The 26,064-nt window shown below is 38.7% G+C and overlaps 1 protein-coding gene across 1 annotated transcript in view; it reads left to right on the top strand.

Moving 5' to 3' along the window:
* CDK19 (cyclin dependent kinase 19) overlaps window positions 1-25,568 on the top strand; it is a 118,159-nt gene extending 92,591 nt beyond the window's left edge. Inside the window, 7 exon segments of the mRNA XM_063389812.1 lie at window positions 9,130-9,273; window positions 9,537-9,606; window positions 10,802-10,874; window positions 14,705-14,802; window positions 16,322-16,400; window positions 20,311-20,577; window positions 23,436-25,568. Coding sequence (XP_063245882.1) covers window positions 9,130-9,273; window positions 9,537-9,606; window positions 10,802-10,874; window positions 14,705-14,802; window positions 16,322-16,400; window positions 20,311-20,577; window positions 23,436-23,567 — 863 coding nt within the window. The 3' untranslated portion in view covers window positions 23,568-25,568.
* The last annotated feature ends 496 nt before the right edge of the window (window positions 25,569-26,064 follow it).

Genomic DNA, 26,064 nt, shown 5'->3' with positions numbered 1-26,064 from the left:
AACTGTTTTGGCATCTAGTCCCTGCCTTCTTCTAATACCTCTATTACTCTTGCTTCTCAAATATGTTAAGTCTGGAAATTAGCTGGTGGCCACTGTCAGCTCTGAAGAGTCTGAGAGGTGTGTAGTAGTTTAATAGTCAGAAAAATGAGAACAGTGCTGAGGGTGTGATCTGTCTCTGCTGGTCTAAAACCAGTGGAGGTACTGTAATGTGGGGCAGACTAAGTTTCATTTCTTAGGACAGTAAGATGGGTCTCAAAAGACTTGGCTTTAATACTGATTCAGTGCCAAGGGTTGTATGTAGTTGGCCACATTTAATTTATTCCATCCCAAGTGTTGTTTCATTTTCCATAAAATGAAGACACTGCTTATTGGTATTGCCCTGAAGATAAAGTCAATTAAGGATAATAGGGAACTCCAGTACAAGTATGCTGTAAATTGTTTTTGTTAACTAAATGAAAGGATTATTTGTCTGAGAACCTTGGATGTCACTTAGCATCTGAAATTATCTTGACAAATTTACACATTCTGGACATTAAAAACAAAAAAGGAAAGAAAAGGAAAATTAACCACTAAATCTTCAACACAGCTACAATCTCCTGATTTGGATTGCTTGGTAAATTAACCTGTAAACTTCCACATGTGGTCATCCAATACTTTTTGTATTCTCATGACTCCTCCTTATAACATTTTTGAAGGGAAGTACTGGATACTTTTGCCATTTTGTTTAGTATTTTGGCAGATTTGCTGCTTCATGATGATTACTATGACTTAACTGTATATGGCTTATTTTAAAGCAGGAAAAATAATCTAAAAATACTCAAAAGGCAGAATATCCTTTATAGCAGTAGCTCTGTGATAAAAACCCACTTTTGAGCAAGAGGGGCCTTCAAAAATCTGTCTACACTTAGCCCCATGTCCATCAAGAGTCATCAATGATTTGTGGGCCAAAAATCCTCCATACTGGTCATAGTTTTAGTTCCATGTCTTTTTTCCTTCTAACTGTTTTTCCTTCCAAGGCTCAGCTTTGTGTTCTTCCAAACTGTTAATAACCACGGGGCCTCATATGGACAAGCTTTTTCTTCCCTGGTACCTCACTGACTTTGCCCGTCACCAGACAGATGAGTTTTGCAGCAGCACATTGATTCTCTAATCTTCCTGAGCAACATATGCCATGCACTCAGTTTCAAAAAAGATACAGATTTTTTAAAAGAAAGATTACTTGGGGAAGTAAGACAGGAGTTTTTTCTTGTGAAAGTTGGTTCCATAAACATGTTGCCCTCACTATACTGTGCAGTAATGAGTCACTTATAATGTGCACTTTTTGCTACCAAATCTGAAAAGTTGGCTCCTAAAAGTTGATTTTGGCTGAAAACCAAGTGCCTATCTTAACAAGATGCATACTTCTGGTGCAGAGGAGTTATTTTAGCCGATCCATCAGTTTGATCTTCAGGCATAATTACTTCAGCAATATCAACTGAAACTTTCAACATTACAGCACTGATTGAGTAGAATGACTGGTTTTCAGGACAGGTGTGATTGCTTCACAAGTTTACTTCTTGTCAATAACTGTGATTGACAGCACAATTACTCTTCACACAAGTTTATTTCATGTATTATGTAATGGAGTTGCTTATAATTATGTTGGAGTTATTGTCAGTACCTTACTAGAAATAGCTGTAAGGCTGAAAACCTTAGTAACAGACATGTTAAGATATTGTAAAGTAAAACACTCTGTTTGGAAGGACAAAGAAGCTTCTTCAGTGGTACTGTCTGGGAGGTTTCTTCCTCTCTGTTGACTGAAATAAAGTAGGTATCAAAAGCTTTGATAACTTCTAGAAAAGACTGTCATGGCTTGTGAATTGTAACAGTCCAAGCAAGTATTCTTCACAGATGTTCCTTGTTATAACTCAATCTACCACATAGCAGGGCTTTTGCTCACCTTCTGTTAGCTCTGAAGGTGCTGACATATTGGATCTATTAAAACGTTGTAATAGTTAAAGACATAAGCCAAGTGAGAGCACACAACAGATAACAAACTCACTGTTCCTATTTAGTTAACATGGAGTTAACCTGCAAAGACATCCGCGGTGTACAAAAAAGCTGTTTTACTAAAATATTTCACATTTAATTAGGAAAAAAGTGTATTTCACTTTCAAAGAAGATGTGCCACTTTCTTATTCACTATTGTCAGTAATTTTTTTCATATGATTTTATGAAATGCAGAGCTGTGCATATTTCCTGAAAAGCTTTGTAAATACCATTTCACCAAACAGTGGCTAATCTTGCCTGTTCTTAATTCTGTCATCATTATAGGAGGAAATAGTAACAATTTCTGTATTAGTCCTGCCTAATACTTTGCAGAGTAAGAGAGATTCGTCACCTTTGCAATTAGTTTTCATACTTCCTTTACTTGCTGCATTTTGGTATTTGGTAGTGGAAAGTAGCCCTGAAGCTACAAAGCTGCCTTTTGTTGCCCATTCATTCCACAGACTTTTGAAGAGTTTTCACTGAAAGGCCATTTTTCTTTTTACCCTTGTTTCCATGAAGAGCTTGACAGCTTGCCAGGGTACCTCTTCAACCTTCAGAGGTATAAGCATGGCTATTGCTGAAACAAAAGTAGCAATAGGTTCTTTACTAAATCTTGGAGGTGCTGGAGTTGTCATAATGTTCCTCTGCCATCTCCAACCATCTAAAGATTTAGGATTAGGGAAAAAGCAAGACTGTAACAGCCTTTCTATGCCAGAACAAAGCACTTGTCCCACTGACCTAATTCCTTGCCCTGAAATGACACCACCTGATGCTGGAACACCCCAGGTTCTGGAGGAACTGAGAGAAGAGGAGAAAGAAGACAAGACTGTCACTCTATTCTGCATTCATGCAACCATCACTCTATGCTCCCAAGGAAGTTAGCTGCTCTACTGCTAGCTAATGTAGTAGATAATCTGGTTTGTACAGTAGTCTTAGAGATACAAGTGAGGAGTTAAAGAATTGTTGATGAAAATGTGGTGTATAGGATTTGGGGGAGAGAGAGGGGGAGAGGAGTCTTTGAGAAGATAGCCACTGAAAATCCTTGCAAAAGCAATATCATGTTGGTGAAGGTTTAGTTCTCGAGGTGCTAATGCTGGCAAAAGTAAAGTTCTTGTGCTCTGGAGTTACAATTGTTGGTAAGATTTCAGTGTTGATGATTCCTGTCTTCAGGCATCTGCACATTTTAAATTGAAGGTTTCATATAGAACCATAAACCTGGAATTTCCAAATTCTTGGATGTGAAGTTCTGTAAACTAAGGATTAAGTTCTTTTGCAGGATTTTGCTATTTGAAATCATATTTTTGCTGCATGAAAGGACTACTTAGGGCCTCTGGATTTGTTGCCACTCCCTGTATTAAATCTATTGTACCTCTGTTGTCAAGCTTAGCACACTAATTTTAGTCTAATGTTGCAAGGTAGATAATGTGTCTAATGCATAGCAGAAGTCTGAAATCATATAATCCAGGATCTTCATTTAATGATACACTGAGGAGTAGAAATTTAAGTGGGAAAATAAAATATTTTGACAACCTTGAATACCTCTGTTAAGAGAGAATGATGAAAGCCTGGCCCATTAAAGCACTGCAGAAAATGACAATTGATTTAAGTGAACTCAGAATTTCAGTTAAGATGCTTTAAAATGTTTAGGGTTGTATTTATTGAAATGAATTAAATCATTAGTGCAAACATGAGAAGAAGGCAGCTTAGTTTATAATGCTAGGATGAAGGCATAGAGGTACAAAGAAATGTAAGGATGATGGATTTCATTATTAATTCAAGTTAGTATGGTTTTGCAGTTAAAAGTTTTGAATTATCTTGACATTACATCATGGCACAGAAGATGATGTACTTTTGAAATAAAACATTGTTCTTAGATACATGGTTGGCTGGCTGTGAACATCCCTCAGAATAGTGGGAGGTGTTTCTGTCTGCAGCACAGTCATCTTTGGGGCTTTACAAGTGTAAGTTATTCTTCAGTCAAGGTCTGTTGAGATGCTGTTTGTTAAAATTGGTCAAGATTGCCTGATATCAAAGAGTGAAAGCAAATTTCTGACCCTTAACCCACTGACACCATTTTTTGCTTCCCCTTGAAAAGCCTGTCATATGTAGATGTTTGACTACATTTTTAGTTCTTCATAGAAGGTGTCAAATTTAAAAAGCTAGTAACCACTTCCTAAACCTTCTGTTTTGATGACTAAAGTTTAAATGAAGCACATAAAAATTGGGACCTTGATGTATGAATGGGAAGGTCTTTCCATTGTGTATGTGTATGATAACAGAGCATATGTAACAGGCATGTTCTGTTCACCTTACCAGACCAAAGAAATCCCTGTTTAAGGATATATTATTTTCTTAAATCTAATTTCTAATGCTAAAACCAGCATAAAAATCAATACTCTTTTTCTATACTATCTCTGTGCTCTTAGACTTCTGTGTATAAAGATTCCAGGTAAGTCTAGAATGTGCTGTTGTGCTCAGCATGAGATGAAATATTCTTTTCATAGGGGTTATATCTTTTCATTAGACGAATTGTTGGCTATTTGAAAAAATTAGAAACATTTGCTGTACAGCCCCATTTTAGGTTTCCAGTGCATTAGTGTGTTTGATGTCCTTGCCTTGACTGGAAAGTTTTGGGGGATCTTAAGTAAATGCTGTAGCTCTTGCAGGTGGCCTGAAAAGCCTTGTTTGGGCGAAGGCCTTGCTACCTAGTTCTTGGGTACCCTGGTTGTTGCATTAGCCCTTGGCAGGTACAGGGAAGCTGTATTCTGCTCTCTGTCCTTTGACTCTTCACTGCTTTACCAGCATTCACATGTGTCCAAGAGTGCAGACTTTGTGCTCAAAACAACTGGGAAAAAGCGCTTTGGCTGAGTACTGGTGCTGTTATGCTAAACCTCATTAACGATGAATTCCTCTGATTGATTGCACCTAAATAAATGTTTTCCAAGTCTTTACTTGCTTTCTTCAAGAGAATTTTTTAAGGAATTCTAAGAGATCGTTTCTTTATTTCTTTTCTTGCATATAGTTAAGAATTAAGATGTATTTAGTCTTGGATTCTGTCCTGTGTTCAGTGAAAAGTTTTGGTTAATATGCACGGGAAAAGATGTTTCATTTTATAAGTCAAGGCTGTTGCTTAATAAATTGTCTTATTGTCTTAAGTGGTCATACTATTCTTAACGAATGTTTGCAAGATACTGGAACAAATACAGAAATGAGATTATTGTGACACAGAGATGAAAGAATACATGAGCATTTGTCTGCTTAATCAGCCCTATCATCAAAACAGCATCCCTTTGTTCTTGCTTCTTGGCTACAGTGCGAAAGTAGAACAGGACAAGCAGGATTTTCTCAGCTGACCTATAAAGCTATTAGAGTCCCATGTTTTAAAACTAGGACATAGGCAGCCATACAAATATTTTAATAATCTGTGCACACAGGCATTTGTGTGGAAAGTCTGTTTACCAATCACAAGTGTCCATCCATAAAAGGCTGGGGCTCTTTTCTTTTCATAAAACTACGTAGTACTTGAGAAGTATCGTCATAGTGGAAGGATATTTCAGTGGAGAACAGGTTTGAATAGAATCTGAGGAAGCTGCATGATTGAGTCACTCCCACCCCTCTTTCCAGAGCCAGGGAGCAAAACTGGCTTACACTGGGGTCCAGTGTAAACTTGGGAAAAGTGAGGAATCGGTAAGTTGTGAGGGTAGAGGAGAACATCAACAAAACAACACAGCCCAACAGACAGTAAAAACCTTTCACCACGGATCAGTCCTGAAACCTAATGACAGGAGAAAAGACTGTAGGAAACAGAACCATCTTTACAGAAATGGCTGGGTTACTCCAGTAAACTAATTAGAATCCTTCCAAGACATCAGATGGGAAAACATGTAGTACCCAGTGCAACTCTGTAGGACCTTTGTGTCCCAGTTTTCAGTGAGTCTGGGACATAACAAATGAATACCTTCAGTAGTTTTAGCTTTGGCTCAGGAGAGGTGAGGCCACTCACTATCTTGATCATTAGTAGAAGGGAGAGGAGAGAATTAATTGTTGGGTAATTTTTGCCACTTCTTTTGATTGCTTGCTTTTAAAAAAGTTTTATGTATAATGAAATTTTTATATAACATTATAAGAAGCTCCTTTAGTGCTAAAGGCAGATGATGTGCATTAGAATAATAATACACTGTATTTGAAAAATACTACCTGTGTGTTTTAAGCTCTGCTCTGTCAGTGCCCACTACTGAGGAATAGTACTTGTTACTTGGAGTATATTTGAAATAGATGTAATAATCATTAATTTTTAAGTCTTATAAATAGAAAACCTTAAATGGCACTAGACAAGGACTTTTTTCCCATAGTTAGACCTAAAATTTATATTTGGTTGACTACTATGAATAGTGTAGGAGATAAATACTTATTAAGAATGCTTGTATCTATGAAGTGTTTAAACTTAGCAAAATTTAATTAAGCATTCCTGCTAGAAAAAGTGCCATATGTGGTACATTATTATTGCAAGTTATGAATGTTTTTTAGAAGAAACGGACAAAAGGACTAGCTGATCTTGGCAGAAAATCATTAACTGTGAATGGTGTCAATATATGCCAAGGATGTGTTCAAGATCAGGTTACATAAAAGGTTCATGAAGAGAAGACCCTGACCTGCTTGAGCTGCATGGCTTCAAGGCCTTTCCCATCAATTTAATCTTTTCTTACATAAATTGAAGCTTCAGGTTTTCTGTACGAAGTCTTTTGGGTTACTTTATATTAGTTCTTTGGAGATGAAGAATATCTGGCAAGAAACATAAAGGGTTGAACTCCAGCATATGAACTGCTAGAGATCAAAGTTTAAGTAGTCTCATGCTTGACTTGCCCAATAATGCTACCTCACAGAAAATTATAACACCATCTTGGGAGTTTCCAGTGTTTATACAGATGTAACATCCAGTTGGTACAATGTTTGTCTTTCTGAATTCTCAAAGGGTTTAAAATGCACTTTCTGTACACTGTGTAGTGGCTCTTCTCTCACACAGTGCAAGTGATGGGAAAAAAAAGGTTTTGAAATTTGCTGTGTCACATGAGGGAGATTTCCCAGTTCAGCTTTTCTATCAGGGAGAATACTAGATTTTACCTTTTTTCCTTCATTAAAAGGAAAAGGTCAGTCTGGATAGAGCAGTAATGAATGGAATAATGAGCAGTGGCCCAGACTCTCCCTCTCAATGTGATGGACAGTGAGCACTGTGGAAAGCCATGAAAACTAAGAGAGCTGCAATTCTTTTGGCCTCTAGATAAGCCATCTCCAAAAGGACTTGCTATCTGTTATGAAAATTAGTGAATAGATACTGTTACATGAGGATTCCTTTCTTCAATTAATAAGTAATTTCCATTCCAGAGTAGATAATTTATGCCTACTACCCAGGCAGCGATTGTGATTAATATGCTGCATTAGTTGCTTGAGCAGATAAAATCTCAACAGCTAAAGAACTTGTTTTCATGCAGATAAGCCAATAGGAAAATCAAAGGAAGATAAAACCTCGAGAATGTGATTTAATGCACAGAGCAAGTTATACCCTGTCAAAACTGTTAAGTCTGAATGAAATGTTATCAGATTTTCCTGTAAGGGAGGTTTGAAGAAAGGGTTGTATATTGGGACACCTCAAGCTGCACACCTGTAACATGATGGAAATGGAACCGACCAGTGACCAGTTTGGGCAAATAGCGTGTGATGGCTCATTTCTGTATTTGCTACATATGGAGAGCAGTGCTTTTTCTTAAGGGACACCCTGTGTCTCATAGGCAGCATGGGCAAACACCATCATTGACAGCAAGTGAGGTTTGGAGTCTCAGATTAATTGCAACAAGCAAGAGACTTTTCTTGGTGTTTTCTTTAGTCTGAATCCAGCAAACTAAAGTTTAGTTAAAGAATTATGTATCTCTTAGAGTTTTACATTAAATTGCTTTTTGTATTTATTCTGTTAAATTAGGAAAAAATAGAAAAGGTTTCCTAGGGTCATCTAATTTAACTTCAATTACTACACAAGTCTCCACACTTGTATTCAGCAGACTATGCATATTATTAATCTGATCTCAACACCTTTTCCAAAGTTGTGTCCCAGTATCACAGACACATGTTTATCAGTGTAGCAAATCCTTAAAACCTTTTTAGTTTTGTCTGTTGTTTTTTGTTTTTGTTTTTATGGGTTGGGGGGGGGCGGGGGAGCTGGTAACAAGCTGCTTCTCACTGGCAAATTCACACTTCCATTTCAAGATGCATAGTAAACCATTTGGGTCATACGGAACACTTGGATGGTAATGAGCAATAACTAGAATGCATACATGTAATCTGAGAAACTATTCTCTTGTAAATTAATGTTTTGGCCCACAGTATGTTCAGTCTTTAAAAGCATATTAGTCAGAATTTTATTAAATAAAAGTTGGGGGTTTTTTCTTTCAGTACATAGAATCATTAAGGTAGAAAAGATCTCTAGAATATCAGGTCCAACTCTCAGATATCATGCTGTTGTTTTCTTTATGTACATGAGATATAGATGAGACAGTAAAAGTATTGTTGCTGTGGGAGTCCATTGTCAAGTAGGATTTTAATTTTTTCGAAGTTTGATAGTCACTCTTCTACACTTGATTAAAATTAGGATTTTTTTTCCTCATTTTAACTAGCTTGTACCATTTGGTTAAACATATGAGCCATTAGTCTTCTGCTTAGTATTTCTTTGGTTATCAATTATCTGGTTGGAATTGTTCTGAAATATGTGGTAGAAGTATTATTTCGATGTATTTTTGTGAGGGATAATCTTTGGTCAACTGAATGCCCTTTAAGCTATGTTGTAAGCAAATACTGTGTAGTTTTCTGACATAACTGTGAATATGTTAAGTGCTGGAATGCCACTGTACAACTTGCCTTTCAAGACACTCATTTTATTTTAAAGAAAACATCTCCAGTTTTTACTCTTTTTAATGTATTATATTAATGCCTTGTTTTTAAATGAAGCATTTTGTCTTACTGTGGCTATACATGTTGAGAAATTGTGCAGAAACAAAACCCAGAGCAATTGAGTACAGTAAATTTTTATTAATTATCCCCCTTCTTATGTAGATATTTGGGCAATTGGCTGCATATTTGCTGAACTGTTGACTTCAGAACCTATATTTCACTGTCGCCAGGAGGACATCAAAACAAGTAATCCTTTTCATCACGATCAGCTAGACCGCATTTTCAGTGTAATGGGATTCCCTGCAGGTAATTTATTTTCATTAAAGCAGCAGGCATAACGCTAGTGAGTTGTTTGTTGGTTGTTTTTCTAAAGGAAATTACTAGTTGTTTGTATAGGTACAAAGAAACTGTCAGTTTGATGGATTTGGAAATGCTGACAATTAAAGGACAATAGCGCTGGCCAACAAACAGGAAGTCAAACAAGTCCTGTAGTTATTTCTTCCTGAGTATTACTTAACCTACACGTTCAGAATTGTAAATGCTTTTTTTTTTTTTCCACACTGCTGAAGATAAAGACTGGGAAGACATAAGGAAGATGCCAGAATATCCAACTCTTCAGAAAGATTTTAGAAGAACAACGTAAGTAATTATAATGTAACAACAGTTCATTGAGTGTGGTGAGGGGAGAAATCAGCTCCTATGCTCTGTTTTTTTGGGGGGAGGATTTTGAAGTATTTGGGCTCTAGCACTGTGGCAGCTATCCTGTTTGAAGTAGCTGGTTTACATGAATGGTGTTCTCTTCCTCAGCTGCTTGTTAAGAACATCACCTGAGAGGCCTCCTCATTTCTCTAGAAGGGGTTGCTATAAGTATAATTTAGTGTATGGCAGGCACATACAAAGGAGCTTCCTTTACCCATTTCTATTACATATACAAGATAATGTTGTTCATTTTGTGTGAGAAAGAATAGGGAAGCACTGGTATTTTTGACAAGTGGATATGTGGAGGCAGCAATGTGTTGGACAGAAATTTCTGTTGAAAGTAACTTGTTCAACGGATTGTGATTCAAAGCCTGTCTGGGATCTGTGAATTTTCTGCTTTTACTGTTTCCTGGTGCTTTGGCCAAATTATTCAAGTGTTGATAATAGATCAGAGCTGGTAAGGAGTCACATGGACTCCTTAAAGTAAAGCAGAGGACATGGATTTGGGAGCTTTAGATTCTGTTTCCAGCTCTGACATGGATTCATTATACTGGCTTTACACAAAATATGAAGCTTATCTGTGCATGAAGCTTCTTTCTTTTGAAAATGGCTACAAATAACCTTTGGAGCTGTAAGTTAAAGGCAAGGCACAGATAATAGGTATTTAGGGCAATTTTGAGCTTGGGAGCCCCAAGGACTCTACGGTTTTCTGGAGGTTGGGGAGATAGAATGGTAATCTAACTGTTCTGCCAAGTTCTAACCAGAAAAAATAGCTTAAATCTTGAGCTGTGATGAACTGCTGAATGTTTTCTGTGGCAGAGTTGCTTTAGAAAAATAGAACATAAATTTCAAGTTGTGACTCTGTCATTGTCCTTATCAACAGTTTATCCATATACTATAAAAGTTGCATGTTTCGTGGAGATAATCTTTACACAGTTGATAGCACTGCTATTGGTGAAAAGCACACTTTATGTGTGCAGCTGCTAGATAAATATCTTATGTGTCTTCCAATGGCAGTTTTTCTTACAGTCTACTTACTGAGGGTTGGGAGATGTTTCTGTGGTCACTTGATAGAGTTCCATGTTTTTAATGTACTATTATTTCAGACATGTCTTTCTTTAACTGTATTTTTCAGATATGCCAATAGTAGCCTCATAAAATACATGGAGAAACACAAAGTCAAGCCTGACAGCAAAGTTTTTCTTTTGGTAGGTGCAACTTGAAAATTGCTGTGATGACAGGAATGAAATTGCATTTCTAAGGGTAATATCTGTGTCTGTTCACCTATTCTATTCTAATGCACACCAATGTTAAAGCTATTTGTCACTGACTGACCATTTTTGAAATGTGTTTTCTTCATACACAATTTGCTTAAACTGCTGGTGCTGAAGATCTGAGAGTCTTCTCTAATTAAGATCTGCAAGACACGTGTATACACAGCCTTGCCTTTAGGTCTGCTGTGCAAATAAGAGAGTGAGTATAATATGTGTCTTGATTCTGTGTGGCTTCAGAGAGCTAAAGAGCCGCCAAAAGCTAAAGAGTTTTGTGAAGAAAGGGGAGAGGAAAGGAGAAATTTATTTCCTGTAGTAATTTGGTTTTCTTTTTCTTCCCTCTGACAGTAGTCCACCACTGTTCTGGGAATGATTCCAAACAAAATCCCTAAACATATATTTGCTGGTTGCCTAGTTGAGTCATCCATTGTAGGCCAACACAGTGTTGCTCTGTCTAATACAGCATCATTTCTGGATGTCTCTGTGATGACTTAGTGCTGTCTAAATTTAGGAATGAAGTTCAAAGTGACTTTGCTAATGCTGTGTACAGGGAGCTCTGTAATGAGGCTCTTAGTGCAGCTTGACTTTCAGTGGTCTGTCTTCAGTTACAAATTCAACACAGCAGTCATCTCTCTACATCCTGGCAAAGGTTTGCTCTTTGACTCATTAATTGCTGCTGGATGATGACACAAATAGCTGTGGAAACAGAATAGGTTGGTCCCAAGTGGGTGGAAGGGAAGAATCTCCATGAGAAGAGTGAGGCTTGAAGAAAAATGAATGAAAATTTCTTAAACTCAACTTACTGTGCACATACTGGAATCACCTGGAGGGTAAGTCTAACTGAAAAGACAACAATTGCAAGAGACATCATTAGTTAGTACAGGAACTTCCATCTTTTCCCACTAAAAGTGGAATCCACCAGAAAACCTGCTTGCTGTCAGCTTATATTGCTAATTCTCTAAGGCTGAACACTGAGTTGAGAGTCGTCTTGGGTGGGTTGGCTGCTTTTCTCGGGGGAAATATTAACCAGATCTCTGAAGAACAACAAAACTAATCGTACTTTGCCCTTCTTTCTGGACATCATGAGGAAGACTTAGTTCTTTAAGTAAGGTAGTTTGTTAGATTTTTCTCACAATTCAAGGAGTGAGTAAGGGTGGTTTAATGATCAGCTACAGAGACAGAGGCTGATGTCAAATGGGTCAGTCTCCCAAAGTTCTGAATAAGAATGCCCAGGAGTATGGACTACCTTCCTGCTATCTAATTGCCATAGATTGGAGGTATATGTATTGTGAAGCAGACTCCCTAAAACTCCTTGTTCATATCCAAGGTAGTTATTTTTATGAGATGACCTCCATCTTGCAGGGTGACCTCTGAAGACATCTGCTTTGTAGCAGTCACTGATTGAGACTGTGCTAATGAGTACAGGAAGTGTGGTGCATGGGGAACAGATGGCATCAAGTACATCAGTGCAAGATAGCAAGTGACTCTTGACAAAGAGAATGATATTATGCCATTCTGCTGATTGACATTGAATGATAATGTCTACATGAAGGGCAGAATGTTTTCCATTCAGGAAGAGGCATCTGTTCTAGCTGTCCTGGAAAAGTTACAAGCGTAGTATTCAAAGCTGTCATGTCAGGCCAGTGGAGCCTGAGAGCTTGAGACCTGCTGGGAAGTATAAGATTTTGATGAAATCTAGTTTCATTAGCTTCCTATGTTGTCTTAACAACTGCTGCCCTGAAAACAAATTGTCTCCAGACATGTTTTTAATTCATTTCCCCAGAAGTTACGGATAATCAGACTTTCTCAAAGAAGTTAGTTCACAGTAGCATCACTGAAAGGCAGGTTATCTTGCTGGGAGGGATATTGTGTGTGGTATTACTTGGAATGGGCTAGCTGATTGTATCCTCAGGAGTGAAGCAGGAATGCTATGGGAATGACCAGATCATTAACAGGGCCAAGATATCTTTAGGTCTTCTGCTGCAGTACATTAGCCTTACCTATGAGTGACAAAGAATACAGGTCATGTTTAGAGACAGTTTGTAATGACCATGTTTTATGGCAGAAAACTGGAGGAGCTTTCACTCAGGTAGGGCTGCAGCAACCAGGTCTGAAGCAGGAGTCCAGGGGGCAGAGGCTGATGCCCTGTGCTCTTCTGTCAACAGTGACATCTGATACCAAAGATCAGGAGTGGCCTTGCACAGAATATGCATTTTGTCCCTGCAAATCACTGTGGAGGAACTGGGAAATTTGCATAACCTGTAATGGTGTCAGAAGCTGCTCTAGCTGACAGAAAAAAAATCATGTAGGGAAAGGTGGTTTGAAGTAAAGATACTGAGTACCAAATTATTGTCTATATTGTATTGTGTGAGGTCACTATGTAAAGAGCCAACATATCATTAGAAGTTCAGTTGGTTAAGCTGCACAGAAAATGTAGGGTTAAGAGTTATCTCACCACACAAAAATACAGTAAATAAGTGCCCTTTCAAACCTCCATGTATACAATGCAGGAATATCTTGAGGTGTATCTCTAGGCAAGCAGCAGAAATCCATTTAGGAGCTATTTGCAAATGAACTGATGGGTGGAGAAACAGCCTAAATCTCACTGTTTTGCTGTGAGGTCTGTCTGAGGCCCATAAAGTATGTGAATAAGAAGAGCTGGGAAGGACATGGCAAAAGTGCAGAGAGTTTTGAGATCTTATCTATCAAGTAGGGTTAACTACAACTACTGACAAAGATGATTCTTTGTATTTCCTTTATTGAGGAGGGTGAGTGCTTTTACTGAGGCTGTTTGCTGTAGCATATATGCAGAACATAAAATTGTATGTCAGGTTATTAATTTATTGGAATAAAAGCCCCAAATAGCCATGCCAAAGTCACATTCTTTTGTTGAATATCCAGGCAGTTTTTGCTGGAGACCTGAAAGAGAGTTTGAGCTGAGGTGTCCTTTACAGAAGGAAATTTATTTTCTCTACTGGCTTGACTTAAGGGTGTATTGTGTGAGAGCAGGATACTGTATAATGTAATTTGAGCACCCAAATTTCCTACTGTGAGTTTATCAGAATGTGTTAAATAAGTAACTGTTTAAAATGGTGTGATATGCCTACAATTCCTATAATTCCTGTTTTATACTACTAATATATTGTAATCCTCTTTTATAGCCTGCTGCAGTCACAGCATTCTAGCTGATAAATTTGTGCTTGTTTTCCTCCTAGGAGGGTCTGCTTCTTCTCATTTCAGTACCAATTAGAGTGGGTTTGGGGGCTGCATGAGTGGCAGAGGGCTCTGATTCTGGAATGTTGCCAGTGCAAGAAATGAAGATTTATTGTTTCCATCCCTAAAGGGATATGGAGAATCCTGGTCGTGTTCAGTCCATTCTGACACATTTTTCTTTTTGTGTCAGCAGTGCAGAACAGTATGAAAACTATACATGTACCACAACAACAACAAGCTATTATTTGGAAATTATTTTTTTATGAACCTATAATAGCTGAATTTAGCACTGCTTTAGTGCAGTGGTTCAGCCTGAGCAATTAATACTGCCCGATACATTTAACTGTTTGTCACATAAGAAGTACTTCACAACCACAGTACTTTGATGGATTTGCATTGTAGTTCTTGGGAACTTCACTGAACAAGCAATGCTAACTTAGGCTTGTCTGGACAAGCCAGAAATAATTTACCAATCCACAATCCAAGACATACAAGTCACAGTTTGAAAAATGATAGTTTGATAAGCTTTTTGCTATTTTTGTTATGCTTTGCAGCTTCAGAAGCTTCTTACTATGGACCCTACGAAGAGAATTACCTCAGAGCAGGCTTTGCAGGACCCCTACTTTCAAGAGGATCCTCTGCCTACATCAGAGTATGTATTCCTTCTTCTGTGCACATCTGGGATGACTTCTTTTTGCTACATGCTAGTCCATGAAATGACATGACAGCTGAAAAATTCACAGATACCTACCTGTGTCCACAAGAAGTAGCAGCTAAGCCATGCTCAGTAGAAACTATAAGTGTAGTACACAAGTGTCTGTATCTACTGGTGTCAGAATTGAGTGGTTGTGAAAAGTAACCTGGTACCACAGTACAGTGTTGTAATTCTGAACATACTGCTAAAGCCAGAGCAACAACATTACTGCAGCATTTAGAGACTCGATCTCTGCCCTCTTCTGTTCTGCCTTACACAGCCTCACAGAGCCCTGTTCTCTATTGCCTGGCTGATTGTGCCTCTCCCTAGGAGTGGGACAGTTCTCTGACCTACAGCCCATTCCCATGCTCTCTTTCACAGGGTAGCAGTGTGAGAAAAGTGAAGAGATAAATGGCTGCCTAAAATCCCACAAATCCCTTGTTCAGAAGGCTTGAGAGTACAGAATTGATATCTCTCTATATTTTGTTCTCATGAAAAGTTCAAATGACATATTCAATTCCAGCTGGCAGACGTTCTCAGTTTCTCTTCCCCGTTTTAGGAAGCATGGTGGTGCATAGCATTATGATCTGTATGAACTTGATGCAGATAGACTTCTACCTTTGCTTTCACTGTTTCCTCATCTAGCAGGCAATACCAAAAGAGAGAACAGTCTCTGGAATGCAGAAGGAGTCTAGTTGAGACTAGCTGGGTTTTTAAAATTTCTTTTTCTGTTTGAAAAATAAAACACTACATAGCAAGAAGATTAAGAACTGTTCACACCCTTTTAAAAACCACGTCATGTTGATTGTATTCTGAATGTTGGCACAGAAGTCTAAGAAACTGATACTGGTCAAGAGCTACCAGTAATTTTCTGCTTAGTGTTTATCTGATGCTATCCTGTGGAGAACTGTAGCTCCCCATGGATTACAGGATAACATTATGATAAGGTCTTTGCCATAAACATTAAGGAATTTATTCCATTGATCAGATGAATTTAAAAGTGATCTTTTTTTTTCCTAAACAAGACCTGAGAAGCTTAGTGAAAATAACTCTGCAGTTGTGATTGGCAAATATTTAGAAGCCTGTTGTAAGCCAAGGCAGGCTCATAAGACACTAACATTCTTTGGATCAGGCTCCTTATTCAATGAGCCATGCATGTTCCAACTGGGTGTTGTGGAACCTCTGACACTGTGTTTGTTCATTTTACCATCTGGATCAACAAGTGGTCGTTCTGGCATTTGGGCATGTTCAACCCTGCCATGATTTCTAAATTACAGCCTTGTGCCAACAGCAAAGAGATCTGACATTACAGTCAGCACCTATCTTGGGTGCTCACACTGCCACTCACTTGTGGAAACAGGATTTGCCAAATACAAGAAATGAAGTTGCATTATATGCACTTGTTTTTAACATAGTGTTAAGTAATATATGTCATCTGTACATATTTATGGAGTGTTTACTATTTACTGTGTTTCAGTGTGTTTGCTGGCTGTCAGATTCCATATCCAAAAAGAGAATTCCTCAATGAAGATGAACCTGAAGAGAAAGGGGATAAGGTATAATAAACTCCTTGTTTGGCTGGGGCTTTTTTGCTTTGAAGTATGCAATAAGAAACCATCATGGTGCCAAATGAAAACTAATGAAACATGAAGAGTTAACCAAAAATGTATTTCCAAGGCAAAGCTCCCTTAAATCCGTTTCTCAGACAGTTGAAAAGTATCAGATGCCTTGGGGTGTCTCAGGTGATATCACCAACACAGTTTGCCCCGACCTGTGGGGAAGGAGCTGCATGGGCTGTTCTGTCAGCAGCAGCCCGCTCTCAGCTGCTGTCGTTCCGAGACGACCTTGCTGCCTCCTCCAGCATCGCATGATGAAAATCCATTGTGAGCACATGAAAAGAATGGCATTTTCATTGTATGACTGGCATCCATCCAGCCATTTGAATGTAGATGGCTGTCGGGGTCTCAAATAAATAATGGCAGCCTGCTTCTGGCACTACATCAGAACATTTCATCCATCTGCACACAGTTTCCTGATCATGTTTTAAAGCCCCTCAGACAAAGGAATAATAAGGATTCTGAATTGTTCTGGTAGCAACAATCTGGTCTGAATATTCTCTTTTCCATAGCCCCATAGACATGAGTGAGAACTTGTTTGTGTGCATAATAAATCTTGGTGTGTTTGCAACATAATCTGATCTGCTTGGTGCGTGTAGCTCAGCTGTGCTGTGTGACCACAGCAATTGTCCTGTAGTGCTGTGAAGGCCAGATAATGGTGCTACAGTGTAGGAAGCTGCATGTTATTTCCATTGAACAGGGTACAGTGAGGCACCAATAGTGATGTATGGCTAACAAAATGTGAAGAGAACAGTCTTGAACTGCAGTTATCTGAGGACTATGTGAGAAGGGCTGTTGTCTTCCAGAGAAACCATTTCACTACATGAATCTTCTGGTTTCAATTTTCTGTGTAACATGACAAACTAGCTGAGTTTTAAACTAAATTTTAGAAAGCAAATTTTGTTTTCAGAACTGATTTTGCAGATTCTTCTTTACTGAGTACAAGTGGTAGCATCCATGATTTTTGTGTCCAGATAGTTTTTTCCAAAGGAGGAAACAGACCCCAGAGCAAAAGTAAAATTAAATTCATGATACTGATTCCACTTTAATTTAGTTACTGGTTTTGCTTCAACTCTCACAGCTTCACAAAACAAGAGGAGACCTTATGAATTAAATTTACTCTGGCTTTTTTTACATTTAAATTAGTGTACTTGAAAGTAAATATCTGTCTTTTCCCTGGCAATGTTGCAGGGATGATGAAAATTGCACGTTTATATTTAAAACAGCCAATGTATAAATGGTCTTCAAGATTGTTGAGGGCAGTCAGGTATTTATGCACACTCCAAATTAAACTTTTTCTCAGACTATTTAGTAACCCAAGTCACGTAACTCATTGAATGTGTTCCCACAGTGTAGAAGATGTGGAGGTAAAGGCTATTCTGAAAGTTAAATCTGTGCCATGTTTTGTTACTTTATGATGTTATTGTAAATGAAAGGTTTTATTTTTTTAGACTAGTTTCTTACTGGTTTGTTTTTAAAACCATAAATATCTGTATAATCATTTGGAAACTTGGAGAAGTTGTCTCTGTTTATTTGGAACATACATCTTAATTAAATAACATTTAGCATAAGCATCCATTCTTCAAAATGGTTAATTATTAGTTAGCAAGACTAAAATGGGGGTTTGTAAAACAAAGTGATTTTTTTTTCTCATTTAAATTCTGTTAGGCAAGTTTCTGCTAGGTTTGTTTCTCAGTAGGACTGAAATTTCATTTTGGTAATTTGTGCCTGAGAGGTGACATATGGCAATGGGTTGTTAAGTGTAGACCTTTGATGAGTTTAATCATTTAGGAACTGCCATGAACCAGACTGACCTGAGGACAATTTTTTTGCTGGCAAAAGCCGTGTTTGTGCAGTAAGGTGGTGCAGCCAGGCCCCAGCTGCAGACTGAGAGAGCAGGTCTCCATCTCTACCCAGGCAGTAGCAGTGGTGGTTCCACACAAGAGCAAACTCAGGCTAGTCAATTAAATTTTGTGCTAAAATCTGAAGCACAAAACCTGGGACCTACAACAAGCTCTTGCCTTTAATTTTGAGAGTCCCTTCAATGTTTGTTTGCACATTAAAAATTGAAGTTTTTCAGCTCACACAATAGTAACTACTTTACTTGCATCCAAACACTCTTATGAAAACACAAATTTCAGAATTCTAAGACAAATAGTTCCTTAGTTATTGTTTTTTTGTTTGTGTAAGTGAAGCACAAACCATTATGAAAAATAAATTGCTGCTTAATAGGTTTTTTTCAAAGCTAGTTTGATTAACTTTAAATTATTGAAGTTCAAATCTCCCAGTTGAGGACTACATTCAGGAGGATACATTATGGGTTTTGCTAAAAGTGAAATGGAATTGCAAGCCACCTCTTAAGTCCTTGAAGACGCAAGTCTTCTTTGTAGTCTTAAATGAATACATCACTGCAAATTTTGTTGGAATGTATCTTGGGAGGCCATTGTGATGAATGGCATAGATGCAAATCTTTTATGTCATTTATCTGAGGTGACTAAAAGTCTCTTGGTGAAGGGGGCATCAAGAGTTTCCTGCTAGTGGCAACTGGCTGTCATAATGTCTGAGAAACTAATGAAATAAGGATTTAATTAAAAGGTTGCCATACTAAAGCTTTAGTCATGATATAAGCAGATATTCTAGGAAAAAAAAAATCCTGGAATGTTCCCTACAGTATATTAGGGGAAAGATAGTAAGGCTTTTTAATTCAGTCCATGTCAGCTGAAGGTTTTTTCCATGATGAGCAAGTGACATATCTCACATTTGGAGTGAAACTGCATTTCTTTGCAATTCTCTTAGGTGGTTTAGTGCTGGGATGGAGGAGCCTTCCCTGGTGTTTGAAGGCAGATGAGCATATTGCCTTTCCCAGAACTGTAACCATGGAGGACAGAGTTGCACTCCGTTCATTTTCTTCCCTCCACTTCCTCAAGTACTCCTTTTAGTCTGTTGCCCTCTGAAGCCAGAAGAGCTCTCAATGTCTTTTGTTCTTGTGTTCTATTTCTTAACCATTTTTCCCTTCTGTGACACTTTTCTCTCTTTATTTTCCTGCTAGGAACCACTGTCATCCCAATTAGCTGGCTTCTCTTGCTTTGCTATCTCCTTCCCTTGCCAGAGTCTTCTTTCAGCTGTTTCCTCCTCTTTTGTCTTCAACATTTCTGGTCTATTTTTACTTTTCTGCTATTTCAATAAGATTTTCTGACCCTATATGTTGGGCACCATGCTGGGCCCCATTCCCAGTACAGCACTCTTTGCAAGATGCTTAAAAGCACAGGAACCCAAAATGTAGTACTGAAACCTGCTTCTGGTTTTGCTGTAGAATTTCCTTGCAACCAGGAAGACATGGCGTAATTCCTTTGTCTCAATTTGCTTACCTTTCTGGCAGTAATGCTGTCAGCCTTCTTCAGGTGAAAAGTGAGAGTTTGAGAAGTGGTTTTGATTCTGTGTGAACAAGGCCATTGAAGCACTTGAAACAACTTGCTGTGGTTCCCCATGTCTGCCACTGAGCACTAGTGAAATTTTGGATGCTTTGATTTACTTCATTAGGTGATTACTGCTTTGTAAAGGGTTCCTTTTATCCTCTGAGCACCTGGGTAGCTGTAGGAGGCACTGCAGTGTGTTTCCAGTTTAAATCCAGCTTGTTTCATTCAAAAGGCAAGACGACCCCAAGTGGGACACCCACAAGGTGTGCAGGGGCTGAGCGTCTCTGAGGGTGACCTTCTCCCAGCATTCAGCCCTGCTGTGTTTCGGGCAGGCGGGTCTGCCTCCCCCTCGGTGACGCCGGGGCTGGCAGCTCCATGAAGCTCACAGAGCTAGCTCAGAGCAAGTGACCGTGCTGTGTCTCTTCTTCCCGCAGAATCAGCAGCAGCAGAACCAGCATCAGCAGCAGACAGCACCTCAGCAGCAGGCGCAGGCGGCGCCGCCGCCGCCGCAGCCGCAGCAGCAGAGCAGCAGCCAGACCAACGGGACGGCGGCGGGCGGCGGCGCGGCAGGGGCGGCGGCGGGCGCGGGGCTGCAGCACAGCCAGGACTCCGGCCTCAACCAGGTGCCTCCCAACAAGAAACCACGCATTGGGCCTTCAGGCGCTAACTCAGGCGGGCCTGTCATGCCTTCAGAGTATCAGGTACCTCTGGAAATTCGGCTGCTTCTGGTGCTATTATAGGGCCGAGGGCCAAAATGTCATTTTCCCCTTTCCCAACTGCAAGAACAGATCGCGTTTTAATGAGTTTTTGATGTAACCTAAGGCATGCTGAAGTTTTGGTCTGTGATTAATAGTTTTCAATAGAATACCCGCTGAGTTCTATCTACTGCACCCTGTAAAGTGTTGAGGACTAGTCCACTCCAGGAAGGCATTTAAATATTTGATAAACTTTATATTTTAGAGTAATCTTGCTGAAGCCAGTGGATGTAAATGCTGCATTGCATCAAGTTCAGGATACTCGAGTCTTGGTAATATTAAATCCCGTGTGAGACAATCCTGAGAAGGAGAAGCAAAGTTAGAACCAGTCTCTCATTTCATTCCTCCTATTGTCACATGTATGAAGTGGTTCTGTAGTTTATTCTGGTATCTTTCTAAGTCAACTTCTAATGTTAAAGAAAAAAAATGCATGTAAGCACAGGAATTATGATTTGATTCCTCCATTTGATTCATGCCAGAGTAGGGCACAAAGACATGCATTGTTTCTAATGTGACCAAAGGAGAGCAGATTTCATGCTTTCCAGTATAGTGGCATTCATAAGGAAAAGCACTATCACTGAATAATTTTTGATTTTACATACTTGTCTTTGCTTACTAGAATTATATTTTCCACCGGAAAAGTGACTGACATTAAATATAGAAAGCATTGAACTTACCAGGATCTTAAGTACTTCTGAGTTTATACTTGCTGGAGCACTAATTAGTTGAAAGAAGGATTAAAAAATAGATATTATGGGTAAATTTTAAATTATGCTACAGATTATGTCTGCTCCTGGCCTCCAAGAGGATCCCACCTCGGAGAATGGTCTTTTCAGGCTGCTTTAAAGTTAAAATAAGTAGGTTTTAAGGCACCAGCTCTAGAGTTGTCTTGACTTAGCCCTCCAGACCTTCTCCACAGACAGTTGGTTACTCAGCACCAGACATATTTCTCCCATTTTTGTTTGATTCTTTTAGTTACAAATGGTCATGAAGGCATTGAGGGCAAATTAAGAGGAAAAACAACTAGGTTTCTTTTTTGAAAAGTTCCAGACAGGCTTGAGGCCTGGACAGATCAGTACATCTGTCTGACTATACAGTATTTATGGCTGGTCTGGTCTGGTCTACACTTTGAGGACTGGTGTGCTGCATTTGATGATATCCATTATAGAATTCTTATCCAGCTCTCTGAATTGTTGGCAAACTTCCCCCTTACAAGTTGCTAGCAGTCTAAATATTCAGGTTTTTCTGGGTTTTTTTGCACTCCATGATGCTTTCCTTCTAAATTTTACCAGCATCAAAATTGTGATCTGTATGTTTCATGTGATCTGTATCATTCACTAAATTGTATGATCTGATTATCCATTTTACACTTGTGTTTGGCTTTAACTTCTAGCTGACTATCTTCTGTTCCAGAAAGGAATGTCTGCAATTTGCCCAAATCTGACTCTGTTAAAAACAAATTCTTATATGTGGAACAAAAATAAGCATGGGCAAGTGAACACGTTCTTATAGCCTCAGGGCATTAATTTTACTTCATTTTATCTAATTGAGAAGTAGATAGAAGATTCCCTTTACTTTGAGTTTCTTACAGCTTGTGGCCTGAAGTCTCTGTTGAAGTTTATTTTGTCATTCACCAGCCTCAATATATGTTGCTTCCACAAATGACAGTGCAAACTCTTTGCTGAGTTTTACTGAGCCTTCCTTATGTGACCTTGGGTATTTTGCTTAGCATGGTGAGCTGATGCTTTTCATCCAGAAAGAGCTCCTATCAAGTCATAGAATTTATCACAATTATTTGCCATTAGAAGTTGAAAAAATCCAGAATATTGAGAAAAATTTCAGGTTTCAGGTCATAGAATTTATCACAATTCTTTTTCTTTTCCATTCTGAAAAGTTGAAAAACTTTCCAGAATTTTGAGAAAAATGTCAGGTTTCAGACACTGTGTTACACAACCAGACTAACCGTGTGGATTGTGGTGGGGTTTACCTTGCTGGGCAGTCTCCTGTCCATTGAACAGTACTTCTCATGCCAAGTGATTTTGCAACTTGCATTATTGGGCAGCTCATGATTGATTCTGGATGGGGAATGGTTATGATAATGAAAGGAAAAAATCAGCAGGGTGGAGGTTGCAAGATCCACAATTTTGTCTTGCTGAGGTTGGAGTCCACTGAGCTGACTGCCCCAAACTGGGGAGGGGAAAAAAACCTTCAGGAAAATAAATGTTAGCTTATGTACATACACATGCCCATCTTTAAGTAGTTGTCCTTGTTTGCAGTAGGAGATTGAAAGACTCACATAGAATTATATTATTTTATCTTAATGGACAATGTTTCATTTAGGTAAATGGAGTAGCTCTTAAGTCATGGTTGTCTTTTTCTCAGAAAAGAATAAAATATACCTCTATAACATTTAGTATTGCCTATCTTGACAAGGGTGTTTGTAGCCTTAGCAGTAATAGTATTTGCTTTAATAGCCATGATAGATATAAGTTTAAGAAACAGATGAATTTTGAAAGGGAGTCTGCTCTTTTGTCTCTTGTGTATGTTTTTTTAGAAAATGCGTGTCTACCTGCTGTACTTTTAGGTGTCTCCAAGGGTTCTTGTGTATTTTGTGTGCTGTGTTAAAGCTGATTGCAGATCAGAATGATGATTTGTTTTATGGGATCCTGAACAGTAGTACTGTTCAGTCAGCTTCCCCAACAATCATGTTTTAGTGAGCACCAGAGAGATTGAAAAATCTCCCGAGCTGCATGATCCTGACAGGCTGGGTTTCATTCCTTTGATCCCTCTCTTTTTTCCTGCAGCACTCCAGCTCGCGCCTGAGTTACCAAAGCAACATTCAGGGATCTTCTCAGTCCCAGAGTACAATGGGCTATTCCACGTCATCTCAGCAGAGCTCTCAGTATCACCAATCTCATCAGTCTCACAGGTACTGAGGGGCCTGACAGGCTGCACTCAGAAAGGAATGGACTAGAAGCCAGAAGACTCCAGCAATATGAAGTTCATAACGATGAGAAGACCAAAAATACAAACTGTGATGCAGAATTAAAATTCATGATGACAAAAGGAAAACTTCACTCACTGAAGACTTTCCCCACCCCTGTCCCATCCCCATCCCTTTATTGCCATAAAGGAGATTCTTGTGAAGTTTTCCTTCTTCCCTGCCCTTGCATGTGCTCCATTGTGGTTACTCTAATGAACCCTTCTGATCTGAACCCAGCACTTAACTTCTTTAACCTTTGGAATTTTGAAGGATTCCTGGTGCACCTTCCTTATGCTGTAGTGATTGCCATAAATCTGTCTTTTCAATCTCTTTGATGGGATTTTAAAGTTTTAAAATCTTGAACTCCCAGGCTTTCAAGCTTGTATATAGTTAGTTTTATACTAGGCAAACCAGTTTAGCTATACAGGTATATTGCACCTTTTTAAAGCACTATGTTATTTTCACAGGATATTACTGTTTTGCTCATGGATGTCAAGAACAGCGAAATTTTACTGTTCCAGAGTATTTTACTATTCTGTTTTTATTAGTCTAGTTTTCAGGCAAAATATTAAAAATAAAAAATTTTAAAAATTGATAAAATGAAAAAAGAAAAAAACCCACCCAAGTCTCTGCAGTGACAGATATGCTTCATGCTACTGGACTGAATACCAAACAGAAGATTGCTGATATTTCTTAACTCATTCACATTGAATTCTTGAAATCGCAGTGATCATGCTCTGACTAGTTTTAAATTAAACATTACTTTAAATGAAACCAGGACAGTCACATAAAAAGGAGATGCTTTGAGGATGTGTTGGAACAGAAGAATGGAATGTCTTCCCAGGCTGGACACCAAAATAGTCAGGAAAATGTATTTACTGCCCTCAAGTCTCGGTAGGAATGTGGATGATGGGCTTTTTCTGTTTTTCTGCTAAGTAGCTTATTAATGTGTGTGAGAGTTCTATAAATTTAGCTTTTTTTCACATTCCTGAGTCAGTTCTCAAAATTTAAAGGTGACAGAAATACTAAGACTTGCAAAAACAAATGCATTTAATCATTTTATGTTAGAATTTATAATTAAGAGAAATTATTGTGCCGTTTGAAAAGCATGTTGAAAATTGTTCCTTTTTCTTGTTTATAATGCATATTCTGTGTCCCTCACATTGCTGTGATTAACCAGATTAGTTACACCAGATGCCCTTGATTGCACTGAAATATTTCTTTTTCCCTAGAGCAAACATGTTTTGATTGTGCCTAAGGGACTGTAAGTGGATGGGTAGTTGGCCGAAAATCCCCAGTAATTAAGCAAGAGTTCAGAAGCATAATCAGAGGATTATTGTCCAACTTCTGGAACCACAGTTATTCAGAGAGACACAACATGTAATTTGGGACAGCTTCATTTTTTCTTCGGCCTTCAGAAAAAAGGCTGACTCCAGTGGCAGAAAACCTAGAGGAATGCATTTAGAAAGCTACTGGCAGTGTAACATCAGTGAGCTTCTACAGCTGGCATCCAGAGAAGAGGTGAAGTGAGAGTAGTTCAGGTGTAAAAGGAGAGTGGTAACAAGTTTTTATACTGCAGTGTTCTCTTCTGCCCTGTGCCCACACAAACGGTGTACCTGTACATTCACACTGCAGTTGTGATCAGATGTAGCAAGATGAGTAGATCTGTTTGCTCTGAGGAGAATGCTTTTCGTCACAGCTAGTCACATACATAGCTCTACTGGATTTGATCTCCCAGTCATCTTTAGTGCCCCCTTCCTCCTCAAGCTCATGCTGTTTTCCTACTTTTTGTGAGCAGTTGGTTTGCTTTGGCCATCCCTACCATCATGTGATTTTGACAACACCCAGCTGCTCTGGAAAAGCAGCTAAAACCTGCTTTTGTCATCAAATGGATAAGAAGGTGGAGAAAAACTAAATGAAGCAATTGAAAGGAAAAAAAAAAATTCTGGGGAAACATAATCTCCTAAAGGATACTTTCAATGTATAACCCTTGAAATGCTACATTTTATACATACTGTAGTACTCTGTTTGAAAGAACAGGTTTTAATTGTTCTTTTGTTTCGGTGACTCTGGGGTGATGTTCTTACTCTTTCCCCCCTTACTGATGTTAGGATGAGGTACTTTTGATCAAAGGGATATTTGGCCAATGCCATTAAGTAACACTTCTTTTATACTTCTGTGGTTTGAATGTCACATTTCTGGAAATTAACTTATGGCAGTGTGATTTTTGTCCCCTCCTGTTGTTTTCCTCCTTCTGTTCTCTCAAAATTATTTTGTCTTTTCTACTACAGTTATCTTGCATTTCTTTTCCCTGCTGGGACCTGCAGCTGATCATCAAAATTCATATGAGATCAGGAGGTGGCAGGGAACCATTGGTTAATTAAGGTGGGCTCTTGTGCCAATAAGGCAAAATCATGGTGTAGATTAATCTGTATGTAGAGTGTAAAACT

The sequence above is a fragment of the Prinia subflava genome, chromosome 2 (genome assembly GCF_021018805.1).
Source record: "Prinia subflava isolate CZ2003 ecotype Zambia chromosome 2, Cam_Psub_1.2, whole genome shotgun sequence".
Classification (NCBI taxonomy): domain Eukaryota; kingdom Metazoa; phylum Chordata; class Aves; order Passeriformes; family Cisticolidae; genus Prinia; species Prinia subflava.
The sequence above is the reverse complement of the archived record's forward strand: the minus strand, read 5'-3'. Positions and strand labels throughout refer to the sequence as shown.